The 14,916-nt window shown below is 42.3% G+C and overlaps 1 protein-coding gene across 2 annotated transcripts in view; it reads left to right on the forward strand.

The window, feature by feature from the left end:
* Positions 1 to 236: 236 nt before the first annotated feature.
* VAV3 (vav guanine nucleotide exchange factor 3) overlaps positions 237 to 14,916 on the forward strand; it is a 339,163-nt gene continuing 324,483 nt past the window's right edge. For both annotated transcript variants that reach the window (XM_081025193.1, XM_081025192.1), the window contains exon 1: positions 237 to 543. In XM_081025193.1, the coding sequence (XP_080881319.1) occupies positions 340 to 543 (204 nt within the window). In that variant the 5' untranslated portion in view covers positions 237 to 339. The remainder of the gene's footprint in view (positions 544 to 14,916) is intronic.

Consider the following 14,916-nt stretch of genomic DNA (forward strand, 5'->3'; position numbering starts at 1 on the left):
CTCCCACCCGCGCCTCTGGGGACCGGAGCACAGCGGCCGGCGGGCGGCGCGCTGGGCATGCTCAGTCGCGGGTGCCGGGCTCCAGCGTCGGAAGCCCGTGCGCCGCCGCCGCCACCGCCGAGCCGGCCGGGGCGCGCTCGGAGCGCGCGGGACTCGCTGTAGCGGCGGCGGGTGGCGGCCGACCCGGGAGGGAGCCTAGCGGAGCCCCGCGCGCGCGGGGACCCCGGACCCGCCCCCGCGGCGCCTGCTCTCTCGCACCCTCGCGGGGAAGGGGCGGGCCGCGGCGGCGGCGGGGGCAGGGGCACACTCGCTGGCTGCCGCGCGGCTCGGCCGTCGGGCATGGAGCCGTGGAAGCAGTGCGCGCAGTGGCTCATCCACTGCAAGGTGCTGCCGGCCAACCACCGGGTGACCTGGGACTCGGCGCAGGTGTTTGACCTGGCGCAGACCCTCCGCGATGGAGTCCTGCTCTGCCAGCTGCTCAACAACCTCCGGGCGCGCTCCATCAACCTGAAGGAGATCAACCTGAGGCCGCAGATGTCCCAGGTAAGGAGGCCGGCGCGGGCGCCTCCGCCTCCAGCCGGCATCTCCCATTAATCACCCGGCTAATTTCTTTGTGTAAATGCAAACATCTAGGTGCGCCCAGCTTGCTCTGCCTCCCCGCCTTCTGCTTTGGGGACCACTTCAGCGTTTCGTACCTTGGCTGGGAATGGTTTGGCTCTCTAGCTGCATGCTAAAGCGTCCGGAGAGGGTAGGAGGATTTCGGAAAGGCTTTCTCTGAGGCGGGAAAAAATAAGCTGTCCTAGGGTGCCTTTCATCTACGTGTGTGTGTGTGTGTATGTGTGAAGGACAACAAAAGGAATTTGATCCAGGTCTTTTATAATAACGATGGAGAGGAATGAAACGACATCATGGGGGCTAATTTTTGCCTTTCGTCTGTTCTTTTGCTTTGCGTTCGTCCCCATGTTTTCTTGAAAGAGGAACCATGACATAGATGAGGACTCTAGGAAGTGGAGAGCGTTCTAGTACCGTTATCTGTACAGGAATGACCCTGGTCAAAGGGAGGAAAAGGGAGCACAACGCCGCGGCTGCCCTGAAAGCCCCTTGAGCGTGTGGCCAGCTGGCAAGCTAGGTGGTTGTGTTTACAGCCTTTCTTGAACCATGTGAGAAGGAGCGAGTCCCATGTCTCTCAGCAGCGACAGGAAACGAGAAGTTTCACTCGAGATTCTGCTTTCCTTCATTCAGTGCTTGCTCTGGTGGGCGTGCTGCAGGCATGGCTCCTGGGCTGGCGCCTTGCCTAGACGTGCCTCTTTGGGGGTTAAAAAAAAAAAGGCAACTCTGGAAGGCTGTGTGCACTCTAGAGTCAACTCAAAAGTCACAGCTCAGTGGAATGGTAGTTTCTGGCTCTTGTCAGAAAGTTTCCATACAAAAATGTGTTAAACACGGTTCAGGACATCTATTTTCTCTTTCACAGTGTAAAAAAACCACTTTCAACTTAAAAGGGAGGAGAAAGAGTCCCTTCCATGACACATGTGAACATTAATCCTGAATGATATGGAGCCTCAACGACTTAACACTAGAGCGGTGCCTTTTATAATGAACTGACCTTACATCATTTGCTAATTTGTGTTTAAAGTTAAAGCACATTCATCTCTTGGTGTCAGTTTTTATCAGGGTCCCTCTGCACTTCAAATTCTGTTCCTTTGCCTGTCTGCTTTCCAACGGCTGGTTAGCAGTCCCCAAAAAAGGACAAGCTGTTCACAAGTGGCGAGAGCCATGTGCATTTAGAAACGAGATAAATTGTTTCCCACTCTCTCATAATGCTGGGTGGTGATTGCTAACTCTGTGGACCCCTTCTGAGTTGTCCCAATCTGGATATCCTGTGAACGGGTTTAGCAGACATTTCCATTAAGCTGGGAGCTGCTGTTCTGCACAAAGTTCCGTAGGGAGCTGCAGGTGGTTATTCAGTCCACAGACCCCCATTTTCCACCTGGCTGTAGCCTCAGGAGGCAGCGTGGCTCAGGATGCCATGGCCCACAAGTACAGTACTGTGTACACATTTCCTGAAACTTCAGTTTCCTGGAGCCCTCAGGGGTTGTTCAATAAGTTGTTCTCAATAATCAAGTTTTCTGACAGCTGAGGATCTCTCTTTTTAAACCTTCTAGACTTTATTTGAATGTTGACAAATATATTTTCAAATGTTTTTGTTCTCTTTGTAGAATCTATTAATCTTTTTAATGACTAAAGATCATCATTAGAAGCGTCATTAATGAAAATCGAGCACTTACAGTGCTCTAAGAACTCTATTCCCTACTGTGGGTACCTGGGGGTACCCCAAGAAACACAGCAGGACCTTGCCCTAAAGGAATGATTACTGTGCTGTCAGATAAGCCACCAGGTTATAATGAGGTAAACAGCTGGATGACCTTCCTTGGGGCTGTTGTGCTTTTGAGTTCTTAAGTCTGCCCAATCCTGAGCTTTCTGGTTCCAAATGCAGTGCAGTTTCCCCTGTAATGTCTTGTGAGTGAGAGCTTCTCCCAAAAGTGAACCCTGGAAGCCTGGCATCTTCTGAGTAGGGTGATGTCTGTTTTTGCTTTCTTCTTGATTCTTGGCCATATTGCAGAGAAATAAGGTCGCTGAACAGCTGAGTGCTGGACAGGTGAGTTTGTCATTAAATCCCTAAATAAGACTTATTAAATTGTTTCGTTAAACAAGTTGATATACTGGGGGTGCCAAAAAATGTACACACATGACTTGTATTCATCTTTTGTTATCAGTACATATCGAATATTACAATTTTAATAGTTTTTCATTTCTTAAATGTGTATACATTTTTTTAGCACCCTCTGTATTTAACATGCCTACAGGATCCAGTACATACTATGCACGTAACAGCAAAATTACTTAAAGCAATTTTTTCTATTATATTAAGAATAATAGGTTACAATAAAAAAATTTAAAACAATTGCAAGGCCTACAAATTCCTTTGGGCTGACACCTCTAAATATTTCTGTCTTAACTACTCCTGTACCTTTCTTGGTAAAGGTTCTAGCTGCTTCTGGTGATAAGGCTCTTACCACATCAGCTCTTTTCATACAGTCCAGTGAATAACCCAGTAACCCTGACATGCAGCCCAGCAGACTTTTCTGATTCTAGAGATGTCATTACTAGTACTTGTGGCTTTTGCTGTGTCTAGGAGTCATTCTGTCCACCTGATTTACGTTCTACTGAAGATACTAATTTGAAATAGACTGATTCCTTGTGGCACATGATCTTCTAAGTCAGGAAATAAGTATAAACTCTCATTTGAGAGTCTTGTGGTATTTGAGACTGTTATGAACCGATGTTGGAAATTTTAGTTTATGTTGCTTATTGCTTGTTTTTAACTCTCCTGAAAGAGGATATGAAATGAGTAGCCTTTCTAAATGGGTGTTTATCACCGTTGAGTGGGATTTCTTCCATTCTCTTTCTGTTAGCCTTCTGACTGGTTTGCATTAAAAAAAGAAAAACACTGCAAATAATTACTCAACTATAGGTTTATAGGTTTGAATCTTGGAGTCTCAATAAGTTATTCTTCAAAATAGAATTATAAATGGAATCCCATAATCTGAAATCATATTAGGGGTATGAGAAGGAGAGAGGAGCCAAGAATGACTCCAGACATCAGCTTTTTGTTTTTTCTTTTTTTTTCTTTTAGTCTTGCTATGTTGATAAGAGGATGATCTTCAGTTAAAAAATAACTACTTTTTTTAAAACCCTGATTTCAGTTTTGTTTATAATGAATTAAAGAGTAAATGATAATCAACATTTAGTTACACATTTGACTTGTTCCTTTTGTCATAAAGAATAAAGTCAAGTAAAGTCTAGCAGATCCATGAAAATCCAAGAAATTTGGTCTCTGTATATATTAGACAGAGTTATTTTTCATCCGAAACAGTGTTCTAGCTATAAATGATTCCGGAAGAGCCTACCTGTGAGAGTTGTACCAGGTGGTGCATTGTGGAAGGATATGTATTATGAGCTTGATGTCATTTTTTGTGGTTAAGGTCTCCATGAATGCCTATAACCAACCATAGATCTATTATCAATGATATTATGTTAATATTACTATTTTGTAGTTTTAAATTTTGCTTTATTCTATGTCTTAGGATGGGAGTAATACATCTGTTGAATTTACTGACTGCTCTGTGTGTATATGTGTGTGAGAGTGTGTATATGTATATATGTATATGTGTATATATAGGAGGTATATATATACTGTATATATAGGAGGTAAACTTTGAATTGTCTTAAGATGAATTATTCAGGCTTTAAGGGTTCCTTCAACAAGTATTTATTCCTACTATGTGCCATCCACTGTTTTAGACACTGGCTTGGAGCAGTAAACAAAGTCAACAAAGTCCCTGCCCAGAAAGACTTAGATTTTAGTGGGGGAGGTGGACAATAAAGAAATAAATGGCTATATAATATGACGTGCTATGAAGAGATTTGAAGCCGGGTAAAGGACTAGAGTGAAATGTGATTTGCTTTTTATAGAAGGTAGTCAAGATAGACTTCTCTGAGGAGGTGACAATTGAATAGAGACCTGAAGAGAGTGAGGAAATACAGGAATGTGGATGTTTGAAAGAAGCATATTTTTGGCAGAGGGAATACCACATGCAGAGGTCCTGAGGTAATCTAATTGCAGGTATAGTAGCAAGCAGGCCAGCATGGCTGGAGGAGAGAGGGTACGGAAAAGAGTGGTAGGGATGAGGTCAGAGAGAAAATGGGAGCCAGAGTTTTAGAACTTATGGGACATTGTGAGGACTTTGACTTTCACTCAGAGTGAAAGTCAAAGTCACATGACCTGACTTACTTTTCAACAAGGTCAATCTGGCTGCCATGTTGAGACTAGACTATAGAGCAGCAAGGATGGGAGCAGTCAGGCTAACGATGGCGGCTCTGACTGGAGTGATAGCAGGGCAGATGGTGAGAAATAGTCCAACTCTGGATAGATTTTGAAGGTGGAGCCAGTAGAAGTTTATTGCTGATAATCAGATGAGGGATATGAGATGAAGCGAGGAGCCAGCAATGACTCCAGAAGTATTGGCCTGAGGAATGGGAATGATGGAGCTGCCATTTACTGAGATGGGGAAGACTGAAGGAAGAATAGCTTTGGGGGCATGTGTGGGGAAAAGGGCAGGAAGATCTGGAGTAGACATCTAGGTGGAGATGCTGAGCAGGCAGTTGGAGAAATTGGGAATGTAGATGTAAATTTTGGAGTCATCAGGCTATAGGTGGTATTTAAAATCATGAGACCGGGGCACTCACAGAGGAAAGGCCTTATGAGGACACAGCAAGAATAGACAAAATAAATTAAGCAGTTAACATAAAAAACTCGTGAGACTGGATGATACATACCACCTAGGGAGTACTGTAGAAAGGAGAGAAGGGGTCAAAAGAGTTAGCCATGGGGCCTGCCCATGTGTCAAGGGTAGAGAGATGGGAACCTGGAAAAATGTTGAGAGGGAATGACCATGAAGTAGGAGGGAAACCAGCAGAGTGTGGTTCCAGGAAACCAAGTGAATAAAGTGTTTCTAGAAGGAGCGGTCAGACATGTCAAATTCCCCTGATTGAGCAAGTAAAACAAAGATTGAGGATGGAATATTTTATTAAACAAAATAAAATTTTTAGCTTTGACAGAAACAGATTTGGTGAACAATGGGCAAACACCTGGTTGCAGACGAAGAGAGGAGGAATGTATTGAGACAGGGAGTGTAGACATCTCTTTGAGAGTAATTTTGCTGTAAACAAAGCAGAAAAATGGGTTAGTGGCTAGTAGGAGAAAAGGGATCAAGAGAGGATTTTTTTTCTTGTCACATAGAATTTTTATTTTCTACCTATTAAAAGAGCTTTTTAGATTGAGACAAATTATATCATATGGCACTCTTGTATATATGTGTACGTGTAGAAAAAAATAAGTATGTATGTATATTAAAAATGCAAGTGAAATAAATTTAATGTCTTCCTAAAACTTCACTCGGATTACCACTTTTCTGAATCCTATTTTTTCTTTTGATTTCCTTATTTTTTTTCACATAATATTTTACTCTAAGCACCAAGTATTGGTAATTTTAGCATTTCTAAAAGTATATGCCACTGTTGTCCCCAAGATTTCCTTCCACGCTGGAGTTGGGTTTTGAGGTTGTTACTACTTTTTTAAAAAAGTTAAATAAAAAGAACTTTATTTCTGCTGTATAGAACTGTACATAGTTTTAAAAACTGTGATTATGTTAGTTTTAACATTAAGGTGTACATTCCAAATACATGACTGTACTCCCTGACCCCCCAAACAAGGTGGTGCTATGTAATGATTGTTGGGTTATACTGAAAGGAGGAAAAAGGGCTGTTGTTGTCCAAAAAGAGTGGTGTGCCTGGTTCCATTTTCAGTTAGATCAGCATAATGTCATTATTTAGTCTTTCTTCTCAGAAGTCAGTAACCTCTTTGCCATTTGTTCGATTATTCTCTTGAATAACCTGTCAGCATAATTTTACACTTGACACCAATCAAGATCTTTTCATGTAAAATAGTTAAGGCATCTTCAGGCCTCTTAAGCACTTGTTCTGTCTGCATACTTGATGGCTTACCCGCGGTTCTCCAGGAACCAGAGCCTGGGATAAAGGATGGAAATACTGAAGTACCATCTGGCTGCCCGGACAAGGAAAATGAGAAAGGGTCTTTATTTTTTTTTTAAGATGGTGAAAATTATATCATGTTTGTGCTGCAAATGAGTGATTCAGTATAGATCACTGATTTCATAATTTTCAAATACAACAGACCCTTTTAAAAATGATTTTTCTTGAAATCTCTGTAGCGGTGGACACTGCCTTTTCCTTTCCTCCTGAAACTCTCCCTTGAATTTCACCACACTACACAGTCCTCGTTCTCTTATGCCGTTCATGATTCCTTCTCAGTTTTCTTTGCCTGCTTCTCTGTATCTAAACATTCCTTAACATTTTTGTATTTTTCTCTTTCATTCTCTTCTATAATCTCGTCCCTGTATCATCTCATGACACTGTGGTGTTAACTACTTTTCATACCTCGATAGACCCTGTTCTTACTGACAGCCTTGCTCTGCCTGTTTTATGCCTCCACTTGTACTGTTACAGTCACTTCATGGGCGGTGGGATAAGCATCGCGTGATCAGACTTCACTGTAGAAACTGTACCCACAGCAGAGTGGAGGATGCATTGGACAGGGCAGAACTGGGCATGAGCATGACTGCTGCGGAGGTTCAGTCAGGGGAGGGTGAGGCCAGTGAATGCAAAGCCAGAGAAAGGGCAGGGGTGGAGGGATAGTGAGGAACAAAAAAGACTAGAGAGATAATGAAGAGTTGGAATGCAGAAGACTTTGGGACCTCTCAGATGCAAACAGTGAAAAGATCTAGGATGAGCTTCCGGCTTGGGCGATTGGCAAATAATAGTGGGCTGCAAATTTCAGAGCGAAAGGGAGCAAATTCAGTTTGGATTTGGAGTTTGAAGTTATTAATAGTGGTCCTCTGCACTCTCAGTTTCAAGCATCCTAATCTTACTACTTTTCTTCCGGTTTATTCTACTTATACTCGAATCCAACAGTCTTTTGGACTCTTGGTCCTACTGCCTCTGCACGGCCGTTATGTCTTCATTTCCTTCCCATAGAACAGAGAGAACATTTCCTTCAGCTTGAATGCCACAGCCACGATAATTACTTCCAGCTTCTCTTGGTTCATGGTACTCACTCACTTGGGTTAACTCCAGCTCTCTCCTTGCTCCTTGCCTGCAGCCTGGCTGCTGAACCTGATGGGGGAAAACCCATATCATGCTGACTCTTCTCTCTTCAAATTCATGATCCCTAACCTCACGTGGGCCCCTTAGGCTACCCAGCCACTGCATGAGTACATTTCTCTAGATCAGACGTGCTCCAGGTATGGTCTGGGCACTGCCCAAGGTGCTTTTAAATGTTCCATAAAGTCAAAACCCCTTTTGATAACAGTACGGCCTTGTTTGTGTTTTCTCACTCTCACTTGCTCACAGGTGTGGAGGTTTCCAAAGCCTACACGATGCTGCTGATGTCATTGCTGTGATTGACAATGGATTATGTGCTGGTGTATTTATTAAAGATTTCTCAGTTTAGTATTCTGTGGTAAGTGTTGATAGATAAAACCCCCCTAAGCAAAAGCTGCTGAGGGTTCTCAGATGTTATTGTTTAAGAGTGTAATGGACTCCTGAGACCAAAAAGTTTGAGAACTGCCCTAGACCATTCACTTTTTGACTTTCCTAGATGACTGTTTGGTACCTTTTCTTCTTGAATCTCCTTCACTTCATTCTTCCTGTCAACTCTGCTTCCTAGTCCATGAGAAGACACACACCGTCAGAGGAGAACTTCCTCAGGCTCCCACCTTCCTGCATCTGTGCTCATGGATGATGCTTTCTCTCTGTTCTATGGGAGAATTATCAGTACTCCTTGCAAAGGCCAGTTCCTCTTTCATTCTATCCCCGTCCGTCCTGTCCAGCATCATCAGTTCTCTCCTGGATCTTTCTGTGTGCATGCACATGTGCTATTAGCCCCCTCATTTGGTTCAGGATGTATTTTCAAGGTAGAGCCACACACACCTGCTGACTATTGGGTGTGATGGAGAGTGACGAAGGACTCGTAGGGTTTACTGGAACTACTGGGGCAGGTGTTAGTCAACCTCCTTATAGCTGTTGAATGGTTCACTACTGACCGCGGGTTAACATTCAGGCTTCTTGGTAAGCATGCGAGGGTCTCATCTCTCAAAGTTCCCTCCATTCTGTGCTCCTGATCTTTTTGTGGCTTCTCAAATAAACTGTGCTGTTAAATGTCTCTGTGCCATTGCGCATGCCCATATCTCTGCTCGAACTGCCTTTTTCTCATTTGTCTGATTGAAGATTTGGTTCACACCTTGTACCTCCTCCTCAAGGTGTGGCCGATGACATGCTGCTTTGTGCCACACTGTATAGTGTACATAGCTGGGGCATGGCATTCCTTGCACTGTTTGGCAGTATTTTTCATCTGTCTCCCTTCCAGGCTGTGACCTGCTTGAGGCTTAGTCATTTGTATACATCTCTAGACAGTGACATATAGGGACTCATACATAATAGCCCGACATAAATAGGCGTAAATTAAATTCATTGATGGTGAATTGAAAATGATGATTCCTTGTTTACTACCTTTTCAAACATATCTGTATAAATTTTAATAATAAGATGTGTTAAGTACTATGCCATTAAAACCCAAATGCATCTGTTCATTAAGTGGCATTTCTAATCGTCGCAGATAACATTACTCCACCACTTACCACCAGCGTAGAGTCACTTTCAGAAAGTGACCGAACTTGTCTGTCCATCAGCTTCCTCCTCAAAAATAGGCATAATAAAAGAACCTACCTCCAAGAGTGGTTATGAGGACTCAGGGAGTGGGTTAGCCTCGTGACTGGCACGTAACAAATGCTGAATTCTTGTTAACTGCTTTTGAGAATTATTACTATTGCTTCTGCAGAAACACAGCAGACAGCGCATTAACACCTTCCATGCATTATCTCATCTCATCACAGGGCGCTGTTATTGATTGATCCCCATGTGATAGATCACTCTCCATAGGCTAAGAGGATTTTAGTAACTTGTACTAACAAGTAGTTTGTGGTGGAGCCAAGATTAGAATCAGAACATTGAAAGTAAACTGCGTTCACATCAGCAAGGCCATTGACTCATCTGAATGTGGTTGGCGATAAATGTTTCTTTTCTTACTGTATTGCTCTCTTGTGGTGTTCCACTGGAAGACTGTTCTGATTGGTTCTGTGAGTATTGATAATAACACCTCCATACTAGTTGAATATTGAGTGATAATTTTGGTTCAGGGTAGTGAATGTATCAACTAGATGATTTTATATACATCATACTATTCAGTGTAAAATGGGAGGTAGACCTTTGACAGGTATACGATAGGGGAAAGGAAATAAAATCAGAAAAACTGAGGAAAGTCGATGAGAGGGAAGGACAAAATGAGTGTAGCAGGTCCTTTTTTGCCGTTTAGTACTATACCCCATGACAGCTGGTCCTGAGCACATGGTCTACTGCTCTGCTCTGAGCTGAGTCAGGCAAGCTGGGTCTGTGTGCCTGCATTTCCCTGGGCTGCAGGAATGCTGCTGTTTTATATGGCATGCTTTCAAATTGCAGTTGGTTTTCCCCTCTGTATTATCACGATTCTTGTAAATTCACAGACACCCATCAGTTGTTTAGAATACAGTAAATTCTCACTTAACATCATTGGCAGTTTCTGCAACTTGAAGCAAACGATGTATAATGAAACTGATTTTGCCATGGGCTAATTGACCTAAATAAATGGAGTTCCTACGGTGTCTCATCAACATTATAATAAAATGACAGCATTTGAGATCCTGCTGTATTCTCATATCCCACTTTCCCCCGCCTGTTAACAGAGACCCTGCATGGTGTTTAAGGCCAGTCACAAGTTTAAGTTCTGCCTTTCCCCACTTAGTAGTAGGCAGAACCATGAACAGCAAAGAAATAGCTATTTTTCGTTTTCATGGAAAAGTGTTCTAGAATTATATTGTGTGCTGCTATCTGAATGCACTTTCAAAATACGTGTTGCAAGAGCTGTAGTCAGCTTTTGAGTTGCTTGCTTAACAGGAAGCCAGCAGCATATGTTACTCACATGGGAGTTCTCTAAAGGGTCAATTAATATGGAATATTTAATGAAACACTTGATACCTACCTTCCATGATTTTCAAAGTGCTTGTCTTAAAATAGATCTGTAACAGCTGGCCTGAGTAAACATGCATCATGCCTCTATGCTGGTGAGTGTCAGGAGCCCTTTCCTGGGAGTGTGGGCCAGCGTGGTTTAATGGAGAGGCGTCAGGAGACCTGGGTTCTAGTCCCAGCTCTGTCTCTAACATGTGATCTTAGCAAATAACCTGCTTCTCTTTGTCTCTGCCTACCATCCTTACAGGGATAACAGCAAATACATATATAATAATATGCTAAAGAGCAGCTAAAATTTTTTTTACACACATTTAAATCTCACTTAAGAGGCATTGTGGTTTCATGCAGAAAGCTTTGGGACAAGGCAGAAATGTTTGAATCTGAGCTCTGGCACTTAACAACTCTATGACCTTGGGAAAGTTGTTTTCCTTGTTGAGTCGCATATCATAGCCTCATATCATAGGCAAGAAATAGTAAAACTTACTTTGCAGGATTGTGGTGAGAATTAAATAATATAGGTAAAATGGCCGGGCCTAGAAGGTATTCCACAAGATTTTATTTCCTTCCTCCTCCCCCGCCTCCTTGATCCTCGTAAGTCTAAGAGGCAGGAAGAGTAAGATCTTATCACAGCTCTACAGAGAAGGAAATTGAGAAAAGGCTAAAGGACTTTTCTCAAGGTCACACAGATAGAAGGTGGTGAAGACAGGACTTGAGTCTAATTGTCCTAATTCCAAATTCAGTGAGGTTCCCCATTCCTGCTACGAAGCTCAGTGGGCAGATGTGGATCGCATGAGCAAATGCCTGGGAAAAGGCTTGGAAAAAGCAAGGCCTCCCCTGCAAATGTAAAATGACATTGTATTATTTGGCACTGAAATTTACTGTATTCAAAATGAAAACATCTAAAATAATGCAATCAGTTTTCACTGGTTTTAGAGTCTGATTATCTAATTTGTGGACTTATTTGCCTTTTGGTAATTTTAAGCCTGTTCTGTTTTCAGTTTGGTTCTGTTTTCATGGGAATGTATACATAGGATTTGATTGATTAATTAAATCATCAATTTGTCTACTGAATGTTAGGTTTTATAGTCGATGCTGGGGAGTCAAAGGTCAATGAAACTCAGTCCTTGACCTTGCATTTGTTTTAGTCTACACAGCATGGATTTTACCTCCTACCTGCCCTTACAAAGCAGGGGGATCGGAAGGGAGATTTGAGTTAACGTGCAGGGTCACTGCAAGTGTTTGGGACGTAGGAAATGGTGGTTTGGATGCATTGTTAATTTTCTACATGGAGGACACATTGCAAAATGGATGTGAGTCTGTATGTGTGTGTGTGTGTGTGTGTGTGTGTCTCAGTCTCAATGGCTCAAGTTATTTCTCTCCTTTCCATAGACATTTTCTCTCCTTTCCATAGACATTTGTCTAGTAATTCCTATGTGCAGGGCACTGAAAGCATAAAGAGAAGTCATATGGAGTTTCTGCTTTTGAGGGCCTGGGACCCAGACTTGACCTTGCGTCAGGCTTTGGCAAGTAAGTCACTGGATGTTACAAGGCCGGTGCAAAAGTGCAGGCAGCTGAGTGAGACAGATGAGTCCAGGAAGAGGACAGAGATATGAGTGGTTACTAGAGAGGAAGAAGGTTTGAGAAAGAACACTGGGTGGGGAGAGTGTGTGTGAGATGAAGAATGTGCAAAGACCTTCAGACCTCAGTGATGTCCCCAACCAGACAGTTATTATGGGAAGTGATGAAATATCCTTCATATCAAGAGTCCCGGAATATGGTTGTACCATTTGCATCTGGCAATAAAGCTGTTGGATTGCGTATCTTTGGTGTGTGGCCTGGAGCTTCGAATGATGGCCTATTCTCGTGAGTGTCTTAAATTTTGAGGGAACAGAGGTTATAAAGCGTAAGTAAACTGCTTCATGGGCGTCCAAAGTAGAATATCCAAAGGTGGAGGCCTGCTCCTTCTTTTTCCCTCTAACCTGACTTGCCACCTCTCACTCCCTCACTCCTACAGAACCATTGATTACCTTCCCTGTGCTCTTCAGCTGATTGATCTCTCTTCCTTCCCTGGTCTCTTTATTCTTGGCTTTATTCTCCTGAGTCCTGTCTAATTCCATGCACAGCCTTTCCACTTTCACCCCAAATCCCCTTCACCTTCTGGGGCATCAGATGGGCCAGTCACCCCCACCCTGGAACACCTTCCTTTGCAGGTTTTCTTGCCTTATGAGATGAAAAGAGCTGTTGCAGGTCACCACACCAGGTGTGCCTGGCTCCCTGAGCAGCTTTTACGGTCCAGCTTCTCACTGCTTGGATTCATCTCTTTGCAATGCTTTGTATGGCCCTCTTGGCTTCTCATTCCCAACCCTCAAACTCCCAGACTTTCTGACTCTTCCCCAGTCCCTGAAAGTCCATCTCGTCCTCATCACTGCCTGAGTTTTGACTTGTCCTCAGTCTGTCCCATACACTCCCCATGATGGTGGCCATTCTTACTGTTACTAGAAGTAGGTAGCAACTGTTCTGAATGTTACTAGTACATTTGTACATTTTTCTTGCCTTCTGACTCCCGAGAGAGTTTTGGGTCTTGAAGAGACTCTTGAATACATTAGAATTCCAGAGAGGACCAGGTCTTACGAAAACTTTGATTCTGAGAAGTTGGATACTATACACGAGCAGCACTTTTCTTGGTTTGTGGTCTCAGAACCCACTGGTGTGCTTGAGAGAACATCCACCAATAAACCAGAAACTCTCAAGTTGCCTTTTTCAGTTTCCAGCAGCACCGAGGCTGCCTGTCCCCTCTTGCCACCATCTCACACTGCTCAATTTCGCAAGACTTTTGTTTTTTTTGTAATGTTATCATTCGATTAGTGCAGCTTTCACTTAATCCTATGGGTGGTGCCTGACAGGGAAAGTGAATCGAAAATAATTCTGTCCAAAATGGAAATTCAGCAGAAGATTATTAAATTCCCTGGTATTTAACCTTCAAATATAAGAAAGCATGTGTTGGCTAAGAAAGTTAGTAAGCTTAGGTTACCCTCAGCCACACAAGAAATACTTGACTTCAGATTATTTGTGATGACACAGTACTTGGAAAGAGAATCTTGTGTTTCCTCATAAACTGTACTGGGGGATGCAGGAAAATATAGCAATTCATCCTCAGTGAGGGGAAAGCAGGAATTGAAATATCTGGAGCTCAGAGTGAGTGCTAACACACTCGTAAAATATCTGGGCACTTCCAGAGACACTGTTTAAAAGGAGAGAATGTGACAGGACTGCTGTTAATGTGAGTTTCATTTCTGGAGATTCTAAAACGTAAAGATAGACTCTTGAGATTATTTATATAGTGGCTCTAATAGTTAAATCCTTATTGAATTCTCAGTCTTTTTGAACTTATAATTCTGTTTAATGACCTTAGTTAAGAGAAAAAGGATCAGATTTGTCCCTTCACTGGTTAATAAGTGGTTCACTAGTTTCAGTGATGCATATACATTAATTTTTTACCAATCTAGCTAGCACTAGGCTATTTGACATCCTTGTCCATTTGACAACTACCTGAAGCTCTCTTGGGTTTTGTATAAAACAAGTAAAGAAATGCATTTAAAATAATAAAACCCTCACCTTTCTACAGAAGAAGATAAAATAGATTTCTTAAACTCCATGTAAATACAATAAGTCAAACTTAATTTATGCTAACTATTAGAGGTTCCTAGATTCTGACCTTAAGACTACATGCTTTTAATTTGTACACTATTCTGATAAACAGCACATGGGCCTTGGATCTGTCACCTGGCTTTGAATCCTAGCTACGACACTTACAATCTTCAGCAACTTAAAACTCTGATCTTTGATTTCCACATTTATTAAATAGAGACAATCATACCTATTTGCAGTGTTGTAAGGATTAAATTAATTGAAGTAATGCATATTCAGTATTTGGCACGTGGAAGGTACTCAAAAAATGTAGGTTCCACGCCTTTTCATTAAACCTGTTCATTTGTTTTTTTTAAATTCAAGAAAATTATAGTTTACAAGTTAAAATGAGAAAGAGGGAGAGCTGAAAGTTAAGTTTGCAATAGTAAAAACTGTAAATTATGAATTCAAGGACTCAAAAACCATATTAATCGTAGACTGGAGAGTGCAGCCAAGCTAGTCACAGACTGC

The sequence above is a fragment of the Rhinolophus hipposideros genome (assembly GCF_964194185.1).
Source record: "Rhinolophus hipposideros genome assembly, chromosome: 19".
Taxonomy (NCBI): Eukaryota; Metazoa; Chordata; class Mammalia; order Chiroptera; family Rhinolophidae; genus Rhinolophus; species Rhinolophus hipposideros.